Consider the following 20,313-nt stretch of genomic DNA (forward strand, 5'->3'; position numbering starts at 1 on the left):
TAGAAGAAGCCAAACAAGCAAAACAAAAGTGAAGGGAAAGTTAAGAAGCAAAGCCAGAAATGCAATGATTAAAAAAGGGGAGAACTTTGGTGTTTCCATGAAACTTGAACCTTTCTCCCCTAGTTTAAGATGCCAGTTGGCTAGTGCTGTCCAGAACTGTCCTTTCTGTGCAGAGTAAGGTCAGAAATCCATTGCAGATAGAGGACAGAGAACACTCACTACACATCAAAAGCAAATCCATAAAATGAAATCATCACATGGGCACATGCACTATAAAAAATTATACCTCCAGATAAATTTAGGTGATGCCAGAGTCTTATGAATAAAAGGTGTAACTACATACACTTGTACTGTACTGAACTTCTTGACATTTATACAACTGTAATATTACAGACTCAAATCCAAAAGTAATTTATATTTCTAAATATAAATTATACCCAACCACAGCTCCTAAATGTTTTTATCAAAAAGATCCAGATTCAAAGCCTTAACAGGCAAGAAAACCTGATGAAAAAGAAGGAGCTTCTCAACACACTCTTCTTAGCAATGTTTATCTTTCCATAACACTGGTGGTACAATGGGAAAGCTGCCATCCCTGTTACTGGGCTTGACCCAGCTCTTCACCATCACATCAGGACAATGCCTGAGGAGACTTTAGGCCTGATTCTTCAAGACAGGCAAATTTAATTTATCTTCTCTAAATTTCCATCTTTCAAATTCTCTGCAGGATTGTTTGCTGGAAGACAACCTTCTTTTTCATGCTTCAGGGACAATTTAGAAGTACTGAAATAAGATTTGCTGGCTGCACCTCAGCTAATTCTCCCAGGAATCCCTACACAGATAAGCAGGATTTCCTAAGGCACACCATGCTGGCTTAACTCAAGTCCTGTGCTTCAGTCAGAACAGAGGTGTGACCACAATGAGCACATCAGAAAACCCCCCCTACAGCCTTCAGCCAGAGGTAGCACAATGTTCCAGTGATGGAAGGAGCTACAGGTCCTGAAGCACAGGTGTGTAAAGGTGTGGCACACAAACACATGCTGGCTGCTACAGGAGTTAACTGGGCTGTCACTGAGTACAGGTGTCAGCAATTAGCACAAGGAGTTTGCCTGGTAACTTACCCGGACTCCCTTGTCGCCAGGCAGACCTTGTAAACCCTGAAATGCATCAACACAGAAAGAAACATTTGAAAACAATCACATTTCACCGTGTTCCCACTAAAGAGAGGAATGTGTGCTCAGGATTTTGGTGGTTTGTTTCCATTTGTACCAATGGCTATGTCAAAAATAAACAATTTTTCCAACAGGCAACCTCCTCTTCACCTCCATCAGACCATCCAGGTGGTAACACCACTACTACCTACCCTATGGACTCTTAAGATAAAAAACCAAATTAGTTACGAGCATGCAAGAAACTTCCTTTTTTGTGTTAAACAACAAAGCCACTCCGTGACTGCATTAAACCACAGCACCAACGCTGGCCCCATTTTGCCAAAAGCAATCCCAGACAGTGGAATTAACCTCACTGAAGGCAGCTTTTGTCCTTGCAATGACAACACAGGGCTCTCTCAGACAGGTGGGATGCAGACACCCAGCTGTGAAAGGTAAAGGGAGCTGCTCAGAAGCAGCATTTTGGACTAAGAGACACATACTGGGAGTCCCACACAGCTTCTTTAGGCAGCTCAAGGACCAAGGTGAAGTAACAATTTCCTTTCAGCCTCCTCCACATCACTCTGAGTCTGCTCTGAAGCTACTCAGCTTTTTCTGTCACTCCCATAGTGAACAAAGTCTTGTAACTTGAGTTACACCTAACCCAGCGGTGACTGCAAACACTGCATTACAGCAGCATCTTCAGCTGTCAAGCACAGCAAGGAAACAGGTTCTGGAGATAAATCCCTAGGACTTCCATACTTACAGGAAGCCCTGCTGGCCCCATTGGTCCTGCAACTCCAGGATCTCCTTTACTGCCCTGAAATGGACACAAAAGAGTACAAACTGTTCACATTCCTATTTAGGACAAACAGGCAGCAGAGCACCATAAAAGAAAAAGCAAAGGATGCATTTCAAAGCACCTGAAAACCCCCAAGGATGAGCCACTCAAGCACCAAAGAGGCCCAGCTGAGGCTCTTGTAGAACAAGGAGAGGGCAATTCTAGCTCTAGGAAAAGCCTAGAGCTCCTCTATCCCTCAGAGCTGTTGTATCTTCAGAGAAGTTCCAGAGCATCTGTCAGTTCTGAAGAAAACTCACCCTTTCTCCTTTTGGTCCTGCTGGTCCCGAAACCCCAATTGGTCCTGGAATACCCTGCATTTGTAGGAAGGAAAACACATCAGGACACTTTTATTCCAGGGCCTCCTTAAAGCCAGGAGAGACTGCTGCTCCCTTAGGAAAAGTACAGCTGGAAGGACAGGCTGGTGGAGGAAGGCACCCAGCACCACTACAGCTTTCAGTGTTGGTGGAGATGGATTTGTAGTTGGTAAGGCAATTTGAAAAACATGGGAACTGCTATGTTAGATCACACCTGCACCATGCACAGAGCCTCATTTTTAATTCTGAAGCTCTCTCCTGACAATTATTTCAGCAGGCATTTCCACCAGCTCCACAAACAGGAATTCTTTCTTTCCAGTTTATACCAGACAAGGCTGAAAGCTGTAGCAGAATAAAGGCCATTTTCACACATGATAAACAATTTGTTTTTCTTTTTGCTTATTTCCCTATTTCTCTACCCCCTCCCAGAGTCAGCATAGTTGAGGAGATGGGAAGAGTTGGGTCAGTGGTTCATGCAAGCTGACAGAGCCCAAGCTGCAGAGCTGAATGCAGGTGTGTACAGATGTGAGCTGGCAGGGGCATCCTCCAGTCCCTCTGCTCCTCCTTTGCCATTCCTGTCACTCCACCAGGCTCCCAGCCATGCTGACAAGAAAACCCAGTGTTTTTCCTAACCCTTTGACACAGAGCCCATCTCCCACCAGCACATCAAACTTCCTTGCTGGTGCTCCTGAGGCTTGCCTGGCCTCTGGGAAATCAATCAAAGTGATCTTTAACGTTGGCAGTAATACCTCTCTGGCTGAGAACAGGATTCCAGCACCTCCAACTCACACTCCTTAAGCCACATAGGCATGGGTCTACAATTCCCTCATGGAGCCTCAATAAAGGGATACTTTCAAGGCACATTGCCTGACTCCTAGGAAGAACCAAGGAACAAACTTCCCAAATGGGAGAGTCTTTTTCTAAAAGCATTAAAGCAAAGGCTCTTGCACATTTTAATGTCAGTCTGCAACGCTTAGTCACTAAAGTAGCCCCTCTGATGAGAGCAGGACAGCTCATGTGGATCAGGAGAGCTTTTCAGAGAAGTCAAGATCTGCAGAACACAAGTTGAGGAGTAGCTCATGCAGCACACAACTTCAGTGTGTCAAAGGAAGAAAGAAAAATCAGGCTCTCTTTAGATTTGTGCAGTCATGGAAATCTTAATTGCCTTCACTTATGCATCATTTACTGCTAAGGAATACACTGAAATCTGCCCTGCATGTCTATAAAATTGTATTTACAGTTTCCCCAGACAAGTGACTCTACAAGCTGCCACTCAGATTCTCTTCAGAAGTCAGAGCAGCTGAAATTATTCCCAGCTACACTGAGGAGGAGAAATTGCTTTTTGTTTTTAAATAGCCAAATGGACTGTACATGGGTGATCTGTGATTTCCCAAGAGGGATTAAAGATATTTGGCTGTTATTTAACAGCTGTTACCCAAGAATAGCTGAGTGGTTTGCAGAACCAGGTTGGCATTACTCAGAATCATGGAATGGTTTAGGTTGGAAGGGACCTTGAAGATCATCTCGTTCCAACCCCCTCCCATGAACAGGGACACCTTCCACTAGACCAGGCTGCTCCAAGCCTTGTCCAACCTGGCCTTGAACACTTCCAGGGGAGGGGCAGCCACAGCTTCTCTGGGCAACCTGTGCCAGTACCTCACAGTAAAGAACTTTTTCCCAATATCCAATCTAAACCTACTAAATCTTTCATTTTGAAGCCACTCCCCTTTGTCCTGTGACTACAGTCCCTGATGATGAGTCCCTCTTCCATCTCATGGAGAATGACAGGTTGGAGACCTGCCAGGACAAAGGGGACAGGAGAACAGAGCATCATGGAATCATGCAGAGGTTTCATTCCTCTTGTTACTGAGACAGAGTGTTACAAGTAGGCTGTGATCCCAGGATCCAGACTTGTAGCATCAAAGAAGACAAGTGTGTGATATCACTCCTCATTTTAAGTTTAACCCCCGCCCAAGCCTGCTTTGGTAAAAGTAAGATTATTCCTGGTATAAACAAGACTTGGGTGGACGACACAACAAGAGTCACGATACTGGGGAGGACAAACATGGGCAAACAGAGAAATGGAACTCACCGGTGGTCCAGGCCTGCCGTCTAAACCTGAAGCACCCTGAACAGGCGGGGAGGGTTCACAAAAACAAGGCAGAGGAGAGGGGAGGAGGGTGAGGGGAAAGGGGAGGGGAGGGGAGAGGTGAGTCAAGCAGTGACTTGAGACAAACATATGCTTGCAATTAACAAAAATTAAGATCTCAAGGACAGGTGATGGCACTTACAAGCAAACCAACAAAAACATAGAAACACTGAATACATATAATGTTGACCTGCAACTTTCAGATCCTCTTAAGAGTGCAAATTTCACTCACTCAAAGCCACCAGGAAAACTCCTGGGGAAGCAGCTGTCCTATGACAGGTGGTGAAAAAGGAAAATGTGACAGTGGAGCTGGAATCTGCATTGCCTTTGTGGCAGGCTGGGCAACACAGGTGAGACACAAGGCTCAGAGGCTGCTGCTCACCAAGGCATTTACAGGCAGTGCAGAACCATCAGCTGTTCAAGCACTGCTACCAAGAAACCCAGGGCTCGTGGTGCCCACTAGGTCAGCTGCAGGCTTGCTCCACTCCACATGCAGTTGTTTGGGGGCTTATGAAACAGGTGGCTCATCTCCCTGTGTCACCAGTGCAGATTTACACCAGACTGAGATCAAGTGGCCCTTTGCTGTCTGCTCGGCTCCTGCCCTGCATTTCCTTCCACAAGGCCTAACAGTGGCTCTGCCCAAGGCCCATCAAGCCCAGTGGCTTGTCTCAGACAGTGGAAAGCTGTGATAGGATGTAAGTACCAAATACTGAGTTTTCCTCCACTTGAGCATTACAAGCTCCTCATCCTGTCAGCCATGGAGTGTAGCTATGATATTTTATGAAAAATCCTTTGCTAGCATTTTTCCCTCCTGGGAAGCTGAGGAGCCTCAGGAGAGAAATGTAAACAATAACTATCTGCTGCTGTGGAATGCAACAGGTGCATCTGTGATTGGCTATTAATTGGAAACAACCAACATTCACCAATCACAGATGCAGCTGGCTCAGACTCTCGAGAATCACAAGATTTTGTTATGCATTCTATTCTTGTTCTTTCTAGCTTTCTGATGAGTCTTTTCTCCCTATTCTTTTAGTATAGTTTTAATGTATCATTTTAATATAATATATATCATAATATAATAAACCAGCTTTCTGAAACATGGAGTCAAGGCTCGCATCTCCACACACAGGGTATTTGTCACAACAATGGAGAAGCCCAAGGCTACTGCAGATAATCAGGACTGGAATTACAGCATGATGTCAAGCCCCAAGTCAGAGAAAATGGCAGCAGATCCAGCTTCAGGATTTTACAGCCTGAAATATTTCAGAACCTGCTTGGCACTGCATTTACTTTGACAGGCTGAAGATACACTGGACTAGGCATTGAAAAGCTCATGAAGAGAGTTCAATGGCTCTGAAGAAGGATACAAGTTCCACAGTATCTGAACTTACGAGCTGTGCTGCCTGGTTGGCCAGCCAGCATTATTGATCCAAACAAAACATTCCTAAGAGGACCCTTCTGAGCCAGTCTCCCACCTCCACAGCTCAGTAAGAGTGATGGGAAAAGCCAAGGGACCTTTGGACCCCCATGGGGCTCACTGCTGTAGCAGAAGCAGCTAGCACATTCCCTGCCACAAAGAGGAGTTGCTGGGATAATTGCTGGGGCACCTTCTGCTTGGGCTGTCACAAGGACCTCCTTCCACTGTCTGGATACCCCAGGGCTTGAGGGAATAACCTTTTACACAGAAAACTTGCATTGCATTTCTCAGGGAACTGGGTTCTGACTCCTCACTGAGGCACAATCCCTGGCCTCTGAGCCTTCCAAAAGCAGCCCTTTCTCCCCACTGCTCTGCCTGGAGCCCCAGGGAATGTACTCATGCTGGGCTCATTTGAGTGCCTGGAGCTAGAGGGGATTCATTCAAGCTCTGGAAGGGAACCACTGCTCAGCACAACTAGAGGAGGAAAACATTGTACAAACAAAGACACGCAAAGTCAGGGACAAGGGACCTGGGTGGTCAAACACAGGACAACAAGCCACACAGCACATGAGATGCACTCTGCAGTGTTTGTTCCAGGCAGAACATTTGGGGAAGGGGGAAGATCTACTGTGCCACTAGTGCTTTTTATGATGAGAGAACCTGGGGGCTGGTGGAACAACTGGGTGGGACTAAGTTACCACCAACTCATCATCAGGTTTGTGCCTAAAGCTCCTGCAACCCCTCTATAATACACTGTGCCCCAATGTCCCTTGCTAAGCCAAGCAGTGCTCTAATACCAGGCTGCTGGAACTGAGTTCACACACCAGGGCACACTGGGCCAGAGGGAGCACTGATTCCTTGGCAGAAGGGACAGGAATGTTTCAGCTACCAAAGGAGCTGGGTGCACTAAGAACCACCATGCTTTGTACAAAGCTTAGCCCAGGAGACAAACGGCTGGGGAAGGCATTTCTCTTTCCCCCATCTCTGACTTGTGTTTCTCATCTTGCCCTGAAGTGCAGAGAATTTCCAGGAAAGCTACTGCTGGATTTTTCCAGTCCTGCCAGAAGCAGGAGGAAATAAAGTGATCGCTCATCTATTCAACAGATCTAGAAGCTGAAGGCTCAGTACAGAAATTGAGGCTTTGGGTTTAAAAAGCAAAGGCACAGTTATTTATAGACAATCTCTTTCTCTGACTTTACATACCAAATCCCCACGTGCGTCTCCTATTGAGGGATCCTTTTACAGCTGATATTAAGTTTGGCTCTCAATGTGCTGCTTGCTTCCTGGATACTTACTGGTAATCCCAGTGGCCCTCTGTCTCCTTTTTCACCCTGGGCACCCTTCTCTCCTTTCACTCCATCAATCCCTGCTTCCCCCTAAAGGAAGGATGGAGCAGAAAATAAACCCACCATAACAGCACTTATATAACAAACATTCCTCCCCTCAGAGAGCACTGGATAGCAGAGGGAATACAAGAGGCAGCAGAGTAATGCTTTAGCTCAGTTCTGAGCCAAATCTGAAGAAAACCACTGCCATTCAAATTACCCCTGTGTGAGCACCTGCTTTAACTCAGCAGCAATAAGAGGAGACCCAGGCCCTGTAGGTAAAGATGTTCAGAGGAGAGCTGAGCTCACTCTGGTGCTGCTCTCCCCTGCTGTTGTTGCTGTATATATATATTTATATATAAATATAAATAACCAGAAGTTATCTGATACGGTGGGTTTACATTTTCAGATGTGGATGCACTGGAAGTGAATGACAGGTGTCTAAAAGCCTTGAAGAAAAATCACACAGAAATAATGTTTGGAGAGCCTTTTGTAAATGCTAAGGCATCAGTTTCAACATTTCAGAAAAAAAAAATAATTTCAGCATTCTTTTCCCAGCTGTATATTTAAAACTCTCTATTATAAACTATAAAGCAATATTAAACAAAATACTCCTTTTCTTAAATTCACAATGTAACCCAAAACTTTTTTCCTCCTCATTGCTGTTTACAAGGCTTTTTGAAACATATCCATCCCTTTTAGTGCCCAAACAATGCTGGTGGCCAAATACTAAGAATAATTAAAATTAAGACACTTTGCACATTTTCCAATCTTTGCCCAGAACCTCACCAGAAATATGCAGCTCTTCTTGAAGATTTCCACTTCTCTATTTTTTGTGTAGGAAACAGTTTTACAGTGGGCAAGCCAATGGTGCAGGCTGAGAATTTAGACGGAGATTAGAAAGATTCTCATCACCAAGGACATTGAGTTTCTTTACAGCAGAATGTACAGGGTAATTTTAAGACTAATTTTTAGCTAGAGCTCAGTTCCTTAGGACTGTGCAGCAGACTATTCATCCCACTGTACAGACCTCCACCCTCCAGACAAAGATTTCAACTGTGTTCTCATGGGCAGAATTCCACAGACCAGTGAATTCCCACTTCTCTGGGTGAAAACTGGAGGGAATTACCATTTTTCTGGGTCCTAAAATGAGAGCTGCTAATCCATTTCCTTCAAGAAAATATCCAGAAGGATTTATCCTCTTACCAAGATGGAAGTAAAGAACCACCTGAACTACAAAGATGTTACTAAAGGGAATTCTAGCACCTGGGACAAACTTTGTTACATTTCAGTATGCAATACTTTATATAGCCTTACCTTGGGTCCTGGGACACCCTGAAGACCCTGTATTTGGGATGAGAGACAAGATGTAAGTAATGTTTCAGGATGGGCTTTAAACTCCAGACTTCCCAGTTAAGCATGCAGTACAAAGGTTTTGCTCTGTGGGGCAGGAAGGCTCAGCCCAAAAGCCTCTTTATTTGTGTAATGGGCACTTCATGTACTGTTCCCATCCCTAACCAGGAGCCTCTTGCCAAGCACACCCTGGCAGGGGGCCAGGTGTGCTGTTAAGACAATTTCTGCAGTTGATCCCTTTAATCCCATCCATCCCATCTCACTACTGTCTTCCCTTTCATCTCCAACTAACAAAACCTTCTTTCTTTGCCCTCCCAGCCCACTGCAGCTCTGCCCTTCCCTGGGGGTGGGTTTGGGAGTGATACCAAGCATGTTCCCATTTCAACACTGCAGTGGTTCTGGCTGTCTTCTCCACACAGAATCCTCCCCAGCCACTGCCTGCTCTAATCCCATTCCCTGGCTCCTCAGGTGAATGACTCAAACTTACTGGAGGTCCTGGAGGGCCTTGGGGTCCAGGGGGCCCAGATATCTGGAAAGCAACACAAGAGAAACCACCATCAATGTGCTGCTCTCAGGGGCAAAGTGGGGCTGCTCAGAGGGGAGACAGGACACAGGGTGCAGCAGGGCTCCTCTGCCAGGCTGGGAAGCCTGGATTCCACCTAAGCACTGCGTTAGGAAGCAGCAGCAGCCCAGGACTGAGTGGCTGGGAAGCAGCAGCAGGACTCAGGGGAGGGTTATGCAGAAGTTGCCAATCCTTAAGAGGAGGGAAAGCAGTGAGGTTTTTTCCAAAGAAAGGTCCACTTCCACTTCTCTACCACCATTCCTACAAGGAGGCATAGGGTCCAAGAGTAAAAGATATTAAAGAAGGTGTCTGGCTCCACACATGGCAATAGCCTGTGGGACTTCTTGCTGCAGGGCACTCCAAAGCTAGGGGTGAGCTTTGAGGGAAGAACAAGCAAATTCAAGAACACCAAAATCTTTTGGGGGAAAAAAAATTACATGTGTATACATACACATGGAAATAATTGCCAGGAAATAATTTAGTGCAAATGCTGAGGAAAGAATTTGTTATGCTTCCCAAGATCTGTTCTTCCCTAGGCATTCCTTATCGATTGGTGGTTGTGAGACAGATTGTTCCTGTGTCAGGGCAAGGAGGGCATCAGGAGCCAGAGGTGGCTGGTGCAGCCCCTCACCATGAGGCTTGCTGTCCCCAGCCAAGGGGTGTCACCAGAGGGGGTGTGCCAGCTTCCAGCACTGCTGTCAGATCATCCCTCCCCTGCTGCTGAGATCCCACAGGAACACAGGAGCAGTGACCCACCGACTCTCCTGGATTCCCTTTGTCCCATGCTCCCCAGCTCCCCTTCTCTCCCTGCACACCACAGCAGAGCCCATCACCACCAGCTGTGCTCGGGAGCCTCCCTCCACTGAAGCTGCCTGTGCACCGCCCATGTGCTGGCAAGCAGCAGCTCCCCCAGGAGAATTGGGAACAGACCACATGTTTCACATTCCCTGTGTGCTGCTGGAGGTCTCAGGGACATTCTGTGACACCTAGCAGAGGAGTAGGGCTCTAAGGCTCCCAGGACAGCCAGCACTTTGGGAAACAAGCCCTCTGTGCTGCTCTGTGCTATTTTCTCTTCACCAAGCAGGAAAGAGCAGCCTTTTCTTTTCCATTCTTACTGTCAATCCTGGAAGTCCAATGGGCCCTGGCAGTCCTGGTGGTCCTGGTATCCCTTGGTCACCTTGTTCGCCTTTCTCTCCAGTGGGGCCATCTAGACCCTATAGATCAAGAAAGATTTGTGGAGTTTTGCACAGCTACGTCAGGCAGACATATAACATGGCAGTGTAAGAGCCAGGACTGGCTCTGGTCATCCCAAGAGCACTCTGAAAACCTTGGACATCCACCAGGTATCCAGGGAAATGCAGGACTTCACTAGCATTGAAAGCAGAGGGGCAAATGGCTGAACATCCTCCTGTCACTGTGGGTGTAGCAGTCCCCAGAGTGGGGATGGGGTGCTGCTTTCCTGCCTCCAAGTTCTGCTCAGGGTTATGCAGCTTGCTGGAGTCCATGCTGGCAATCACTCCCCACAGCCAGCTGTTGAGACAGCTGGAGTTTCATCCTCCAATCCCATAGAGAGGCAGGAAGTCGCTGCACAAGCCCCCCTGAGCAGTGCAGGGCACACAGGAGCTGTGACAGACTGAAGCAGGGAGGCTGGGCACTGCCCAGCTAGCGGCTGGGTTGTGAGGGTTACCCCACGGAGCTGCCCTGCCAGGAGGGGGTCTGCTGGTGCCTCAGCCTCCTGGCTCACAGCCACACCTGCTCACTTCCAGCAGCGTTCCAGGGCCAGCAAGACACCAGGCAGCAAGCTGAGCAAGGGACACAGTGCCCAGAGAGCAGGGCAGGAGCCTGGGAACAGCCACTCCAGCAAGAGGACAACACATGTGCCAGGATCTCCCACACTGTGACACTTCACACAGCAGCAGCACCCACCCTGCAGGGGCTCTGGGGCACCCAGGGAGCCCTGGGACCTTGCTCCATGGACCTGGGGAGGCTTTGGCTGACTCACCGGTGAGCCTGCTTGTCCTGGCTCTCCCTTATCGCCCTTCTCTCCTCTGACCCCGACGTGGCCTGGCTCTCCCTTCATCCCAGGGGGTCCATCCTTTCCTGGCAGTCCCTGAGGCCCAGGGGGGCCCACTTCTCCAGGCTTGCCACGTGGTCCCTAAAGAAAATTCACACAAGAGAAAGGGAAACACTTACAGATGGAGTAAGGCCCAGACAGCTACACCCTTTGGAGACAGGACAAAGTAGCGCTGCCATGACAAATGTTCAGACACTGACTAACCATTAATGCTCCTTTCTGTGAAGCAAAATACTTTTTCCTCATGGGAAAAGCAACTGTGTGATGTTTGACAGAGATGACCCCAGGTAAGGCCTCTGAAGGGAAGAGCATCATTCCTTACCTTTTCTCCGTCGTGGCCTGGAGGACCTGGCAAGCCAATTTCACCCTGAAATACAGAATTGTTACTTTGGCACTTTGAAAGCAGCTATTCTGACTGCTTCTGTGAGGAACTGTGATGAAAAAGGGCAGGCATTGCAGAAATAGCCTGCACAGACTACTCACAGGAAAAAAAAGCATGAAAAATCTAAATTCTTCCCCAGTAATCACCAAAAATAAAGCATGGAAACTCCTGGGTTTTGCTGCAGTCATAGAATTAAGAAAAAAAAACCCAACAACAAAAATCAAAAATAAACACCAACCAAAAAAAAAAAAAAATCTAAACAAACAAAAAATAAACAAACAAAAAAAAACCAACAAACCAAAAAACCCAATGGAAACCCCTGTTGAAACATTACATTATGTGACTGCCTGAGCATTTTCCCAATCTTGTTGATCCTGACTGCCAGCTCCCAGTGCAGTCATTCAGTCCCCAACCAACACAATCCCACAGTCTGGTTCCCACAAGCTGCTTCCTGAAGGGGAGGACAAGTAGAAAGGATCCTTCATCTTTCAGATTAGGCATTATCATTGTGGGAAAAGAGATTTTAAGGATATTTTTGTGTATGAGGAGGAGTGGCAGAGGACAGCAGGACAGTCTGATGGTGCTGGACAGGAAATATAGGAGCACTGGGAAGAGTTGGGGGTGGGAATTCTGCCTGGACCACTCCTGTGTTTCCCTGAGGTCTGCAAGAGTTGAGCTGGGACAATACCTTCTGTCCTGGTGGCCCTGGAGGTCCAGCCACACCTGGACGTCCTGGAGGTCCCTAGATAAAGAAAAAAATTATTTTCATATTTGTATTTTTGTGGTTTGAAACCAAATACCTCCCATAAGTTTAAGGGGCGATCGCAGAGGAATATTCCAAGGGATTCCTAAAATCATATTTTGTTGGGAGGATGAGCAATGAGAGCTGCTCTTCCCTGCTCCTTCTGAGCACTGCCTGTTCTGAGCAGCATGTACGACCTCTTCAAGCAGAGAGATGAAAGCCTGATTAGAATTCAAGTGCCAAGATCAGAAGGCAAGATGAGCTCTTCTTTCAGCTGTCAGCTGCCCCAGCTTTAGCTCCCAATTGCAAAGGCCAAGTGTTTTAGCTGCACCTAAATTGTCAGGCCATCTGCTTAGGATGGACATATGGCTACTTGTGCAAAACCCCACAGCATGGACAGGAACTCACCATCAAGGCCAAAGTTCGTATTTCCTAGGAAAAAAAAAAGTGAAAACAATTAGAAAACAACCATTGGAAAATTAAGCTTTTTCCTGGAGTTGGCTTGCTCTCCACTAATGCAACACTGGCCCAGATGAGTAAGGAGCTTACAAAATTAAGAAGAGAAAAAAAAAAACCAAAATAAACCCAGACTAAAAACTCACTCCAAGCCCCACAGAGCTGTTATTCCACAATTTCTCCCTTTTCCCAGTGGAGCCCAGGCCAGCCCAGAGCTGGGCACAGCCACTCACTCACTGCACTCCATCCTCACACTCCTTGTGAGGAAGCTTTGGTGATTTTATTCACCACCCACCCCATGCTCTGGGCCACTCCCACGGGCATTCATGTCACCTCTATGTCCACCAGAGTCAGTGCACAGGTATTCACCAAAACACTGCAGGCAGTGAGCTGTGGGATGAAGGGGACTGCGGCACAACCAAAGCCTCCCTTTGCTGCTACTGCCAAGGAAGCAGATCTGCACTGTTCCCTGTCTGCATCCCATGGGAAATGGTCAAGCATGCAGCAGTCACCTCACAGGACAGGAGGGCAGCTGCTCACCTGGAGAGCTTCACTGATGTTCCCATCATAGTCCATCATTTCATCCTTCCCAGGCTCTCCTTTGGGGCCCTGCAAAAGACCAGGTCTTCAGCCAGGGGCTGGGACTGCCCTTCCCTTGGGGGGCTCAGAGCTGTGGTTCACTCTGAAAAAGGGGGCTCAGAGGAGCCCATTTCACCAGTGTCCAGTTCTTCATTTGTTAAAGAAAGCCCCTGCAGTGCAGGAGATCCTACAGAATTGTAGCCAGCCCAGCTCAGATCACCATGCCACAACCACCAAGGCTGGTAGTCTGGGAAGAGGTGAAGTTGAGGCCAGGATCCAGGAACTGGATTGTTTGACCAATTGTTAGATGTGTGCATGCATCTACTCCCTTGCTGCCCTTTTTATGGTAGGTCAAGGACCTGAGCCCAGATGGGGATGTCCAAACCCACCTCCTCCCAAGAATGAGCCACCCTGAGATGGCCTGGGAGAATGTTTTCCTCTAATGTAGGGGTGAGGGTATGGAGTGGAGAAACAGCCCAGCTCAAACTTAGCCACTGCCCATCTGTGAGTACTCTTAGTGACAGCAAGACCCAATCTGGACTGTCAGTGTGGTCCCACTATCCTCAGACCCCTCTGAAGGCCAAAATGTCAGTGAAGGAACACCTACCCTTGGGCCCATGGGTCCCTGGTCTCCTGGTGAACCACGTTCCCCCTGAAACAGCAAGATCACAGTTTTAGCAAAGCCTGTCCCTTCACTTTCTTGAACTCCAGGGTCACACTCTGCTGGTTCTCTGAAACAGTCTGGGCTAGACAGCTTGATTTAAAATTCTCCTTCTCAGCTAAGTTTTGTACACACAGGAACAAATCTGAAGCTCAGAACCCACAGCTGTGCAAAGGCATTCCATACCTTTTCTCCCTGTGATCCTGCAGCACCAGGCTGACCAACATCACCAGCTTCTCCCTGGCAGGGAGAGAAAGGGAGAGGCATGGGTTTGTGTTGTGTTGAGCAGGTGCAACTTCACTGCTGCCTTTGCTTTTCCAGGAGGAAGAAATGCAGAACTGCACCAGCCAAGCACCCCTCCTGGGTTCCCCTCTCCTCAGGCAGCCCAAATCTCCTGCCACCACTGCCCACCAGGCACCCTTCAGTTCCACCCAGTGCAGAGGGAGTGTTCACACTGGTTTCTCACAGAGCTTAGAAGGGAATTATTTGAGCACAAGAAGGTTATTTTCCTTCCAAAAACAGTTCACAAACTCTCTCACCTGCAGCATTTAGAACAACAGTACTAGAACACTCTGCAGAACCTGATATCCCTCCAGCAGTGATCAGAGGTGGGCACTGATGAATACAACCTTTGCTCCTCCCTACACACCTTGTGCTGGGTGCAGTCCCTCACAACACACAACTCTGTGAAGGAAAATAATCACTCACCTTTGGTCCAGGGGGTCCAGGCAGACCTGGAGGGCCAGGTTCTCCTTTAGCTCCCACCAAGGCATTCTCAGCAATTCCCTTCTCTCCCTGTTTGCAAAGAAGAACAAGCCACGTGTCTCAGTTCAGACTCTGCACCTCTGCAAGTTCACTTGCCAAAATACTGGCTTAGAGACACGGCCAAGACAAGATCCATCAGCTGGACTCTTGACAGCCCAGAGAGCACTGCTCCAGAGGCAGCAGCTGGCCAGGAACCAGGACAGCATGTCCTGCCTGAGGGTCCCTGTGGAGCCCAGCCAGCAGCCACAGCAACACTCACCCCTTGGGCTGCACTGGGCAACACAAGGCTGTCTGTGCACAGGCCTCATCCCCAGCCTCCCTTTGAACACTGTGTTCTTCTGCTGATGAAACTGAGCTGACTAAACCACCTGATGATGGCTTCTTTTGGAATGCCTCCCTCTGGAGCTGCAGTCACCAGCCACCCAGCCCTGCACACCATGTCCTTTGCACAGAGCAGATAATAAGGCAGCCACAGGAAAGCTTTGCCACTACACCCTCATCCCTGGCATTCACTGCACTGCCTCCTTTCCCAAAGAAAAAGCACCCCGTGCCAGTCTGATTTGAAAGGTGTGATTTCTATCTGAAAATCTCAGAGTACAGGGGAAAAACCAGTTTCAGGGCTTAGCTTTACCTGACCTGCCCTGGGTCTCTCTGAGCACAAAGTTACTCCTCCTACTCAGAGCACAGCAGTGCAGCTCCCAAAAAGCCCAGCTCCTCATCATCCATGGATCCTGGAGGAGGAGAGAGGCTAAAATGCCACGTTACATCTGGGGTCATGCTTTTAAAGGGGAGCTACTGGAACACGATTCCGTGGTCCTGCTCCCAGGACCACAACCTCCCCCTCACTGCATTCCTACAAAAAGGCATCTTTTGTGCGCCTCCCTCACATCCCTGACCAAAGATGACATTCAGCTGAGCAGTGCAGAGCATGCTGCCACAGTCAGCTAAGAATGTGTGAGCTGGGCACAGGAGGGAGGGAGGAAAAGTGGTGAGAGTAGCCCCACCAAAAAAAAAAAAAAAAAAATTCAAGAAAGAGACAAACCTTTGGGCCCGGAAGTCCAGGAATTCCAGGGTCACCAGCTCGTCCCTTCTCACCCTGTTGGCAAAACAGACATGGTCAAGGCTGACCCTGCAGGCTCTCCATCCTGGAGGAGCAGTAAAAGGGTGATCTGCTCCTGGTTTCACATCCTTTTTCCCTTCCCAAGGGATTTTATTTTGGGCACAGACCTTGAGCAGTACCAGCTCAAGACATTACATGTTTTTGCCCATCCTTTTAACCCTCCCTGCACATCATTGCCATTTCTCTCCAAAGGAAGGTGAACAAGAAAGGGATCCAGAGTCCCCCCTGTGCATCTTCCCTATCCCTCTGGCCTGCTGAACACTTCTCCCTGTCACTTCTTCTGCACAGGATTTCCCTGATCCATATGCCCACAGAGGCTGTTGCCCAGGGTGAATTTTAATTGGAGTGCAGGACTTTCTCCATGTCCTGCTCCTCTTCCCTAGCTCCAAATCCCAGACTCATGCTCTCAAATAAACCCAAGCAGTGCAGCATCGCAGCTGGCAGCCAAGCTCTGGGACACACTCTGGTCTGTAAGCAGTGAAGGCAGGAGTGGCAAAAATGGCAAAGCCAGCAGCTGATGGTGTAAGATGATGCCTGGAGAGCTGCAGGCTGAGCCGTGTGAGGCACCATGCCACGGGCAGTGAGCAATGGAGAGCATCCAGCATTCCCTTGGTGAAGTGGCTTTGCTCAGTTCACCATGGCACCTGGGCTGTATTTTCAATATTGGAGATCAATTACTGGTCTTTATGTCGAAGTTCTCTTCAGACCATTCCACCCAGCTGCTAAACCCATGTTTTCCAGGCACAGTGTCCTGTCTGGGAGTCTACATTTTGCCAGGACAGAGAGAGACATTGGAGGTTCTGTTACCCTGAAGGGATGTTTCACCAGGGAAAGGTGTGTTCTTAGCCACTATCGCCACAGCTCCAAGACTCAGCAACTTGTACAGATTATACAGAACAACTCAAACCCTCTTTCCCCCCACAGGTGGCCAGCTCTCTCCTGGAGCCATGCTGCTGGCCTGCAGAGGCTGGTGCTGCTCATCAGAGCTCAAGGGCACTCATCTGACATGCAGGGGACTTGCACCAACGCTCCAGGAACAGACATGCACTGGTGGCTCCCTGGAAAATAATCTACTAGGAGCAATTTTTTTGTCAGGCAATTCTAGAGTGCAGTGACCCCTTTCTCCAAGGTAATTTGGCTTCCAGCCACCTGCAAGCCCCCCCTTCCCCAGCTTTCTTTCCCTGCCAGAGCATGCACATTGCTAAATTAATGCTTCTCTCCCTGGAAAGAGGGAAAACATTTTCAAGACCTCATATGCAAGGAACAGGTTTGGTATTGAAGGTTTTTGTAAAAATATAATTCTTAATCCTGTCCCAGGGTTCTGTGAATCCCTGATTCTGCCTTGGTATCCCACTTTTCATTCAAGGACTGTTTTGAATACACATGCCCATAAGAACTACTGAAAACATCCTGTGCTGCCAGAACTAGGGTGCAAAGCAGTGGATTTCTTGAGGAAGGAGGTCAGATTACTGAATCCCTGTTTAGGGTGTTATTTCTGGAGTCAAGCGAAGTGGCACTGTCCTTAATCGTTCCCGGGACAAGACTACATCCCAGGCATCTCATGCTGCCCTGCCTGCCCCCAGCCCCCACCTCCTGCAAGCAGGAACACACAAACACACTTCACCAAGGGGGCCAGAGCCAGCACAGGACACATAATCCCCTGCAAGCACCACAATGCAGCACACAGCAGCTCTGCTGGCAGGAACACAGCGCTGCCAGGACACCCAGCCCAAACACGCAATGTCCTACCCGCTGCCCCCTCTTCCCTGGCAAACCTGGGGGGCCCATCCTCCCTGGCACTCCAGAATTTCCCTTGGTGGGGAAGAAAAGAGACAGAGAACGTGTGTGTTACATGGCTGTCACATGCTGTAACATAAGCCAGCCAGCCTCAAACAAGAGGAGGCAGCTGCTCCGGGATGGACAGGGATGGGGCAGCGCTGCACTGACACGGGGACAGCCCTCTGCAGGGACATGGGAAGGCTTTGGGGCACAGAAGGGCTGGGAGCAGAAAGGGGGCAAGGGAAGGGGCAGAGGGAATCTGCTTCCTAAGCAAAGTGTGCCCTGTGTCTCTTGTGGAGTAGGCAGCTGGAAGGTGTTCCCATGGACACAGACATGAGCAGGAGGATGGAAATATTTGCAGTATGGTCCCTCTCTCCCTTGGTATCACTGTATCCTACTAACAGTTTGCTGTGAGTGGCAGGTGCCATTAGGGCCTGGATTTGGGAAGTACACAGACATTTCTCAGCTCCCTCAGCTGCTCAGGGAGGGGAAAAATACACAAACCAACCAGAAGTGCAGGCTCAGAGCAAAACCTTCTGAGAGTACCTTTTCTCCTGGAAGCCCAGGCTCGCCCTGGTGAGAAAGAGACAGGAAAATAGAGTGACAAACCAGGAGGAGAGAGTACAAATCCCCCTAGAGCTATCAGAGTATTCACCTATAGGGGCCTTGAGCTGGTAAGTAAGGGCACGAGAGTGCTTCAGTTGCAAATTTTTGTGCCTGGAACTTCTTTTATCTTCATTAACCCTAAGAAACCACCAAACCTCAGACTCATGGCTTCCATGGAACAGAGCAGCCATCTTGCAGTACTTGCACATGTTTGCCAGATACAAAAGAGCAGAGCTAGACAGGACTCACGTGCTGGCACAGAGGAATTTGGCACTCCCGGCTCTGTTTGCACAGAAGAGGGAGGCTGTGCCGATATGAGCTCACCAGGGCTGAGGCTGCAGACAGGTCTGGTACCTCTGCCAAAGGCAGGCAGTTCTGATATTCCCCATCAGTGGGAGCTGTCCGACCATTTTCCAGCGCCTTGCGCTCTCCCAGCCCCAGCCCGTGCCCAACTCGAGGCATCGCAGCCCAAAACTGACCTTCATCCCTGCGGCGGCCATCCCGGGAGCGCCCTGGCAGAGAGAGCAAAGACAGCAACACCTTGTTTGAAATTAATCGGACACTGATTTTTTTTATTTTTTTTTTAAACGAAGCAGTATCAGTCAAGTGAAACTAAAAATGCCAAAATCCACATCTCCTTTCCACAACTCAGCGGGGTAATGCTGTAACACCACACAGCACACGTCCTCATTCCCTGTTCACCTATGGCAGTGGCTCTGGGTTCCAGAAAGCTCTTCCAAAGGCAGGCACCATGAGCACAACCCCATCAAGACAAACGGATTCCCACCCCCACCATCCCTGGTTTTAGTCCTGCAAGGGAAGCAAAGGCCAACAAGCAGAACAGTGTCAAGTAACTGAGGAATGCAAAGACAGACCAAGAACCAAACCCTCACTTCAAGGCTTGAGCCCAGACACCTCAGCTCAAGCATCCTGAGAAAGGCTGGCTCATACCCCAGAGCCTTGGCCTTGCTATTCCCCCTCAACCTGTTCTTATCACAGAAGACAAACCCTGCAGTAAAATGCTGCCAGGAGACCTCTGAAGCCAGACACCTTAGGGAAAAAAACTTCCAAGCAGTGCAATTCAGGTGTCATTCTGCAGTGCAGAGCAAGCCACCACCACAGGACCTTGGAGTGCAGGCTGGCTGTCCTGCCATCCCAGACAGGTGCCTAGGAGCCTCAGGAGGCAGCTGCTCCCACAGGGACTGTCACATTTCCCTCAACAGCACTGATGCAAAAAGCAAGTTGTCCCTGTCAACCATCCTCTCTGAAATCTCTGTGTCCCCTGTGTTAGCATTCGTTAGGTCCTGGTTAGAAAAGGTCCAGTTAAAAAGGCAAATGTGAGGGATAACTAAGGAGAAGGGAGGGACTGGTGTTAGAAGTTGGGAAATATGAGGGGTTGGGATGTAGCACATGAGGCAGTGCAGAGGACTGGGAGCCAAATTCAAAGTGAAGAAAGCTTGGAAAAGTTCAAACAAGGAGAAGTGGGAAGCTAGAGAGCAGCAGGATCATACCTCTCAGCTTTCTGAAACAGAAATCGGGGACAAAAGCTAAAAAACACAAGGACAGAAGACGGAGATCAGGGATTCTATGCAATAAATGGGGGTAAAAAGCATTCCAGATTGTCTCAGGGTCAGTAGGTTCTAGCCAATATGGGCTGGAGTCATGAAAGGGATAACGTGCAGTAAGTGGCTTTGGTTAGGCTTTTGCAGAGCCTTGGGATGCCTGTTCCTCATTTCTCAGCTTTCAAACAGCAGTGAATGCAGACCATGTTATTTTCTAGTATTTATCCTTAAACTGCAATCCACAGACATGCAGGGCTGCTCACACACTGACCCTGATTCCTCGCTGTGTTAGCCCAGGCTCCCACTTGGGCAGTCCTGCTCATCCCAGCTGGGCTACCACACACCTGCAGTGGTCACCTGGGACAATTTACAAAATGCCAATTCCCTACAAACATCAGCAACTGGCTGCTCTCACTGGTGTAAAGCATTAAGATCCTGATGTTGCAAGTCAGCATCAGACTGGGCATGCCATTTGCTG

General features: G+C 48.6%; 1 protein-coding gene across 19 annotated transcripts in view; it reads right to left on the reverse strand.

Annotated features, from left to right (window-relative positions):
* The window catches only part of COL13A1 (collagen type XIII alpha 1 chain), a 93,412-nt gene that overhangs the window by 14,433 nt on the left and 58,666 nt on the right, over nt 1–20,313 (reverse strand). For 10 of the 19 annotated variants that reach the window (XR_005957050.1, XM_041490027.1, XM_041490031.1 and 7 more), the window contains 20 exons: nt 18,753–18,785; nt 18,214–18,240; nt 17,638–17,700; nt 15,811–15,864; nt 14,712–14,798; nt 14,190–14,243; nt 13,950–13,994; nt 13,304–13,372; nt 12,716–12,739; nt 12,254–12,307; nt 11,506–11,550; nt 11,112–11,264; nt 10,225–10,323; nt 9,035–9,076; nt 8,512–8,538; nt 7,165–7,245; nt 4,396–4,431; nt 2,247–2,300; nt 1,915–1,968; nt 1,122–1,157 (listed from right to left, as the gene is read on the reverse strand). Coding sequence is in view for 18 of the 19 variants with exons in the window: in XM_041490027.1 (XP_041345961.1) it covers nt 1,122–1,157; nt 1,915–1,968; nt 2,247–2,300; nt 4,396–4,431; nt 7,165–7,245; nt 8,512–8,538; nt 9,035–9,076; nt 10,225–10,323; nt 11,112–11,264; nt 11,506–11,550; nt 12,254–12,307; nt 12,716–12,739; nt 13,304–13,372; nt 13,950–13,994; nt 14,190–14,243; nt 14,712–14,798; nt 15,811–15,864; nt 17,638–17,700; nt 18,214–18,240; nt 18,753–18,785 (1,137 nt within the window). In the remaining variant the exon portion in view is untranslated. The other 9 variants (XM_041490043.1, XM_041490039.1, XM_041490036.1 and 6 more) reach the window with 6 other exon arrangements.

Source organism: Pyrgilauda ruficollis, unplaced genomic scaffold (genome assembly GCF_017590135.1).
Source record: "Pyrgilauda ruficollis isolate IOZ18807 unplaced genomic scaffold, ASM1759013v1 scaffold98, whole genome shotgun sequence".
Taxonomy (NCBI): domain Eukaryota; kingdom Metazoa; phylum Chordata; class Aves; order Passeriformes; family Passeridae; genus Pyrgilauda; species Pyrgilauda ruficollis.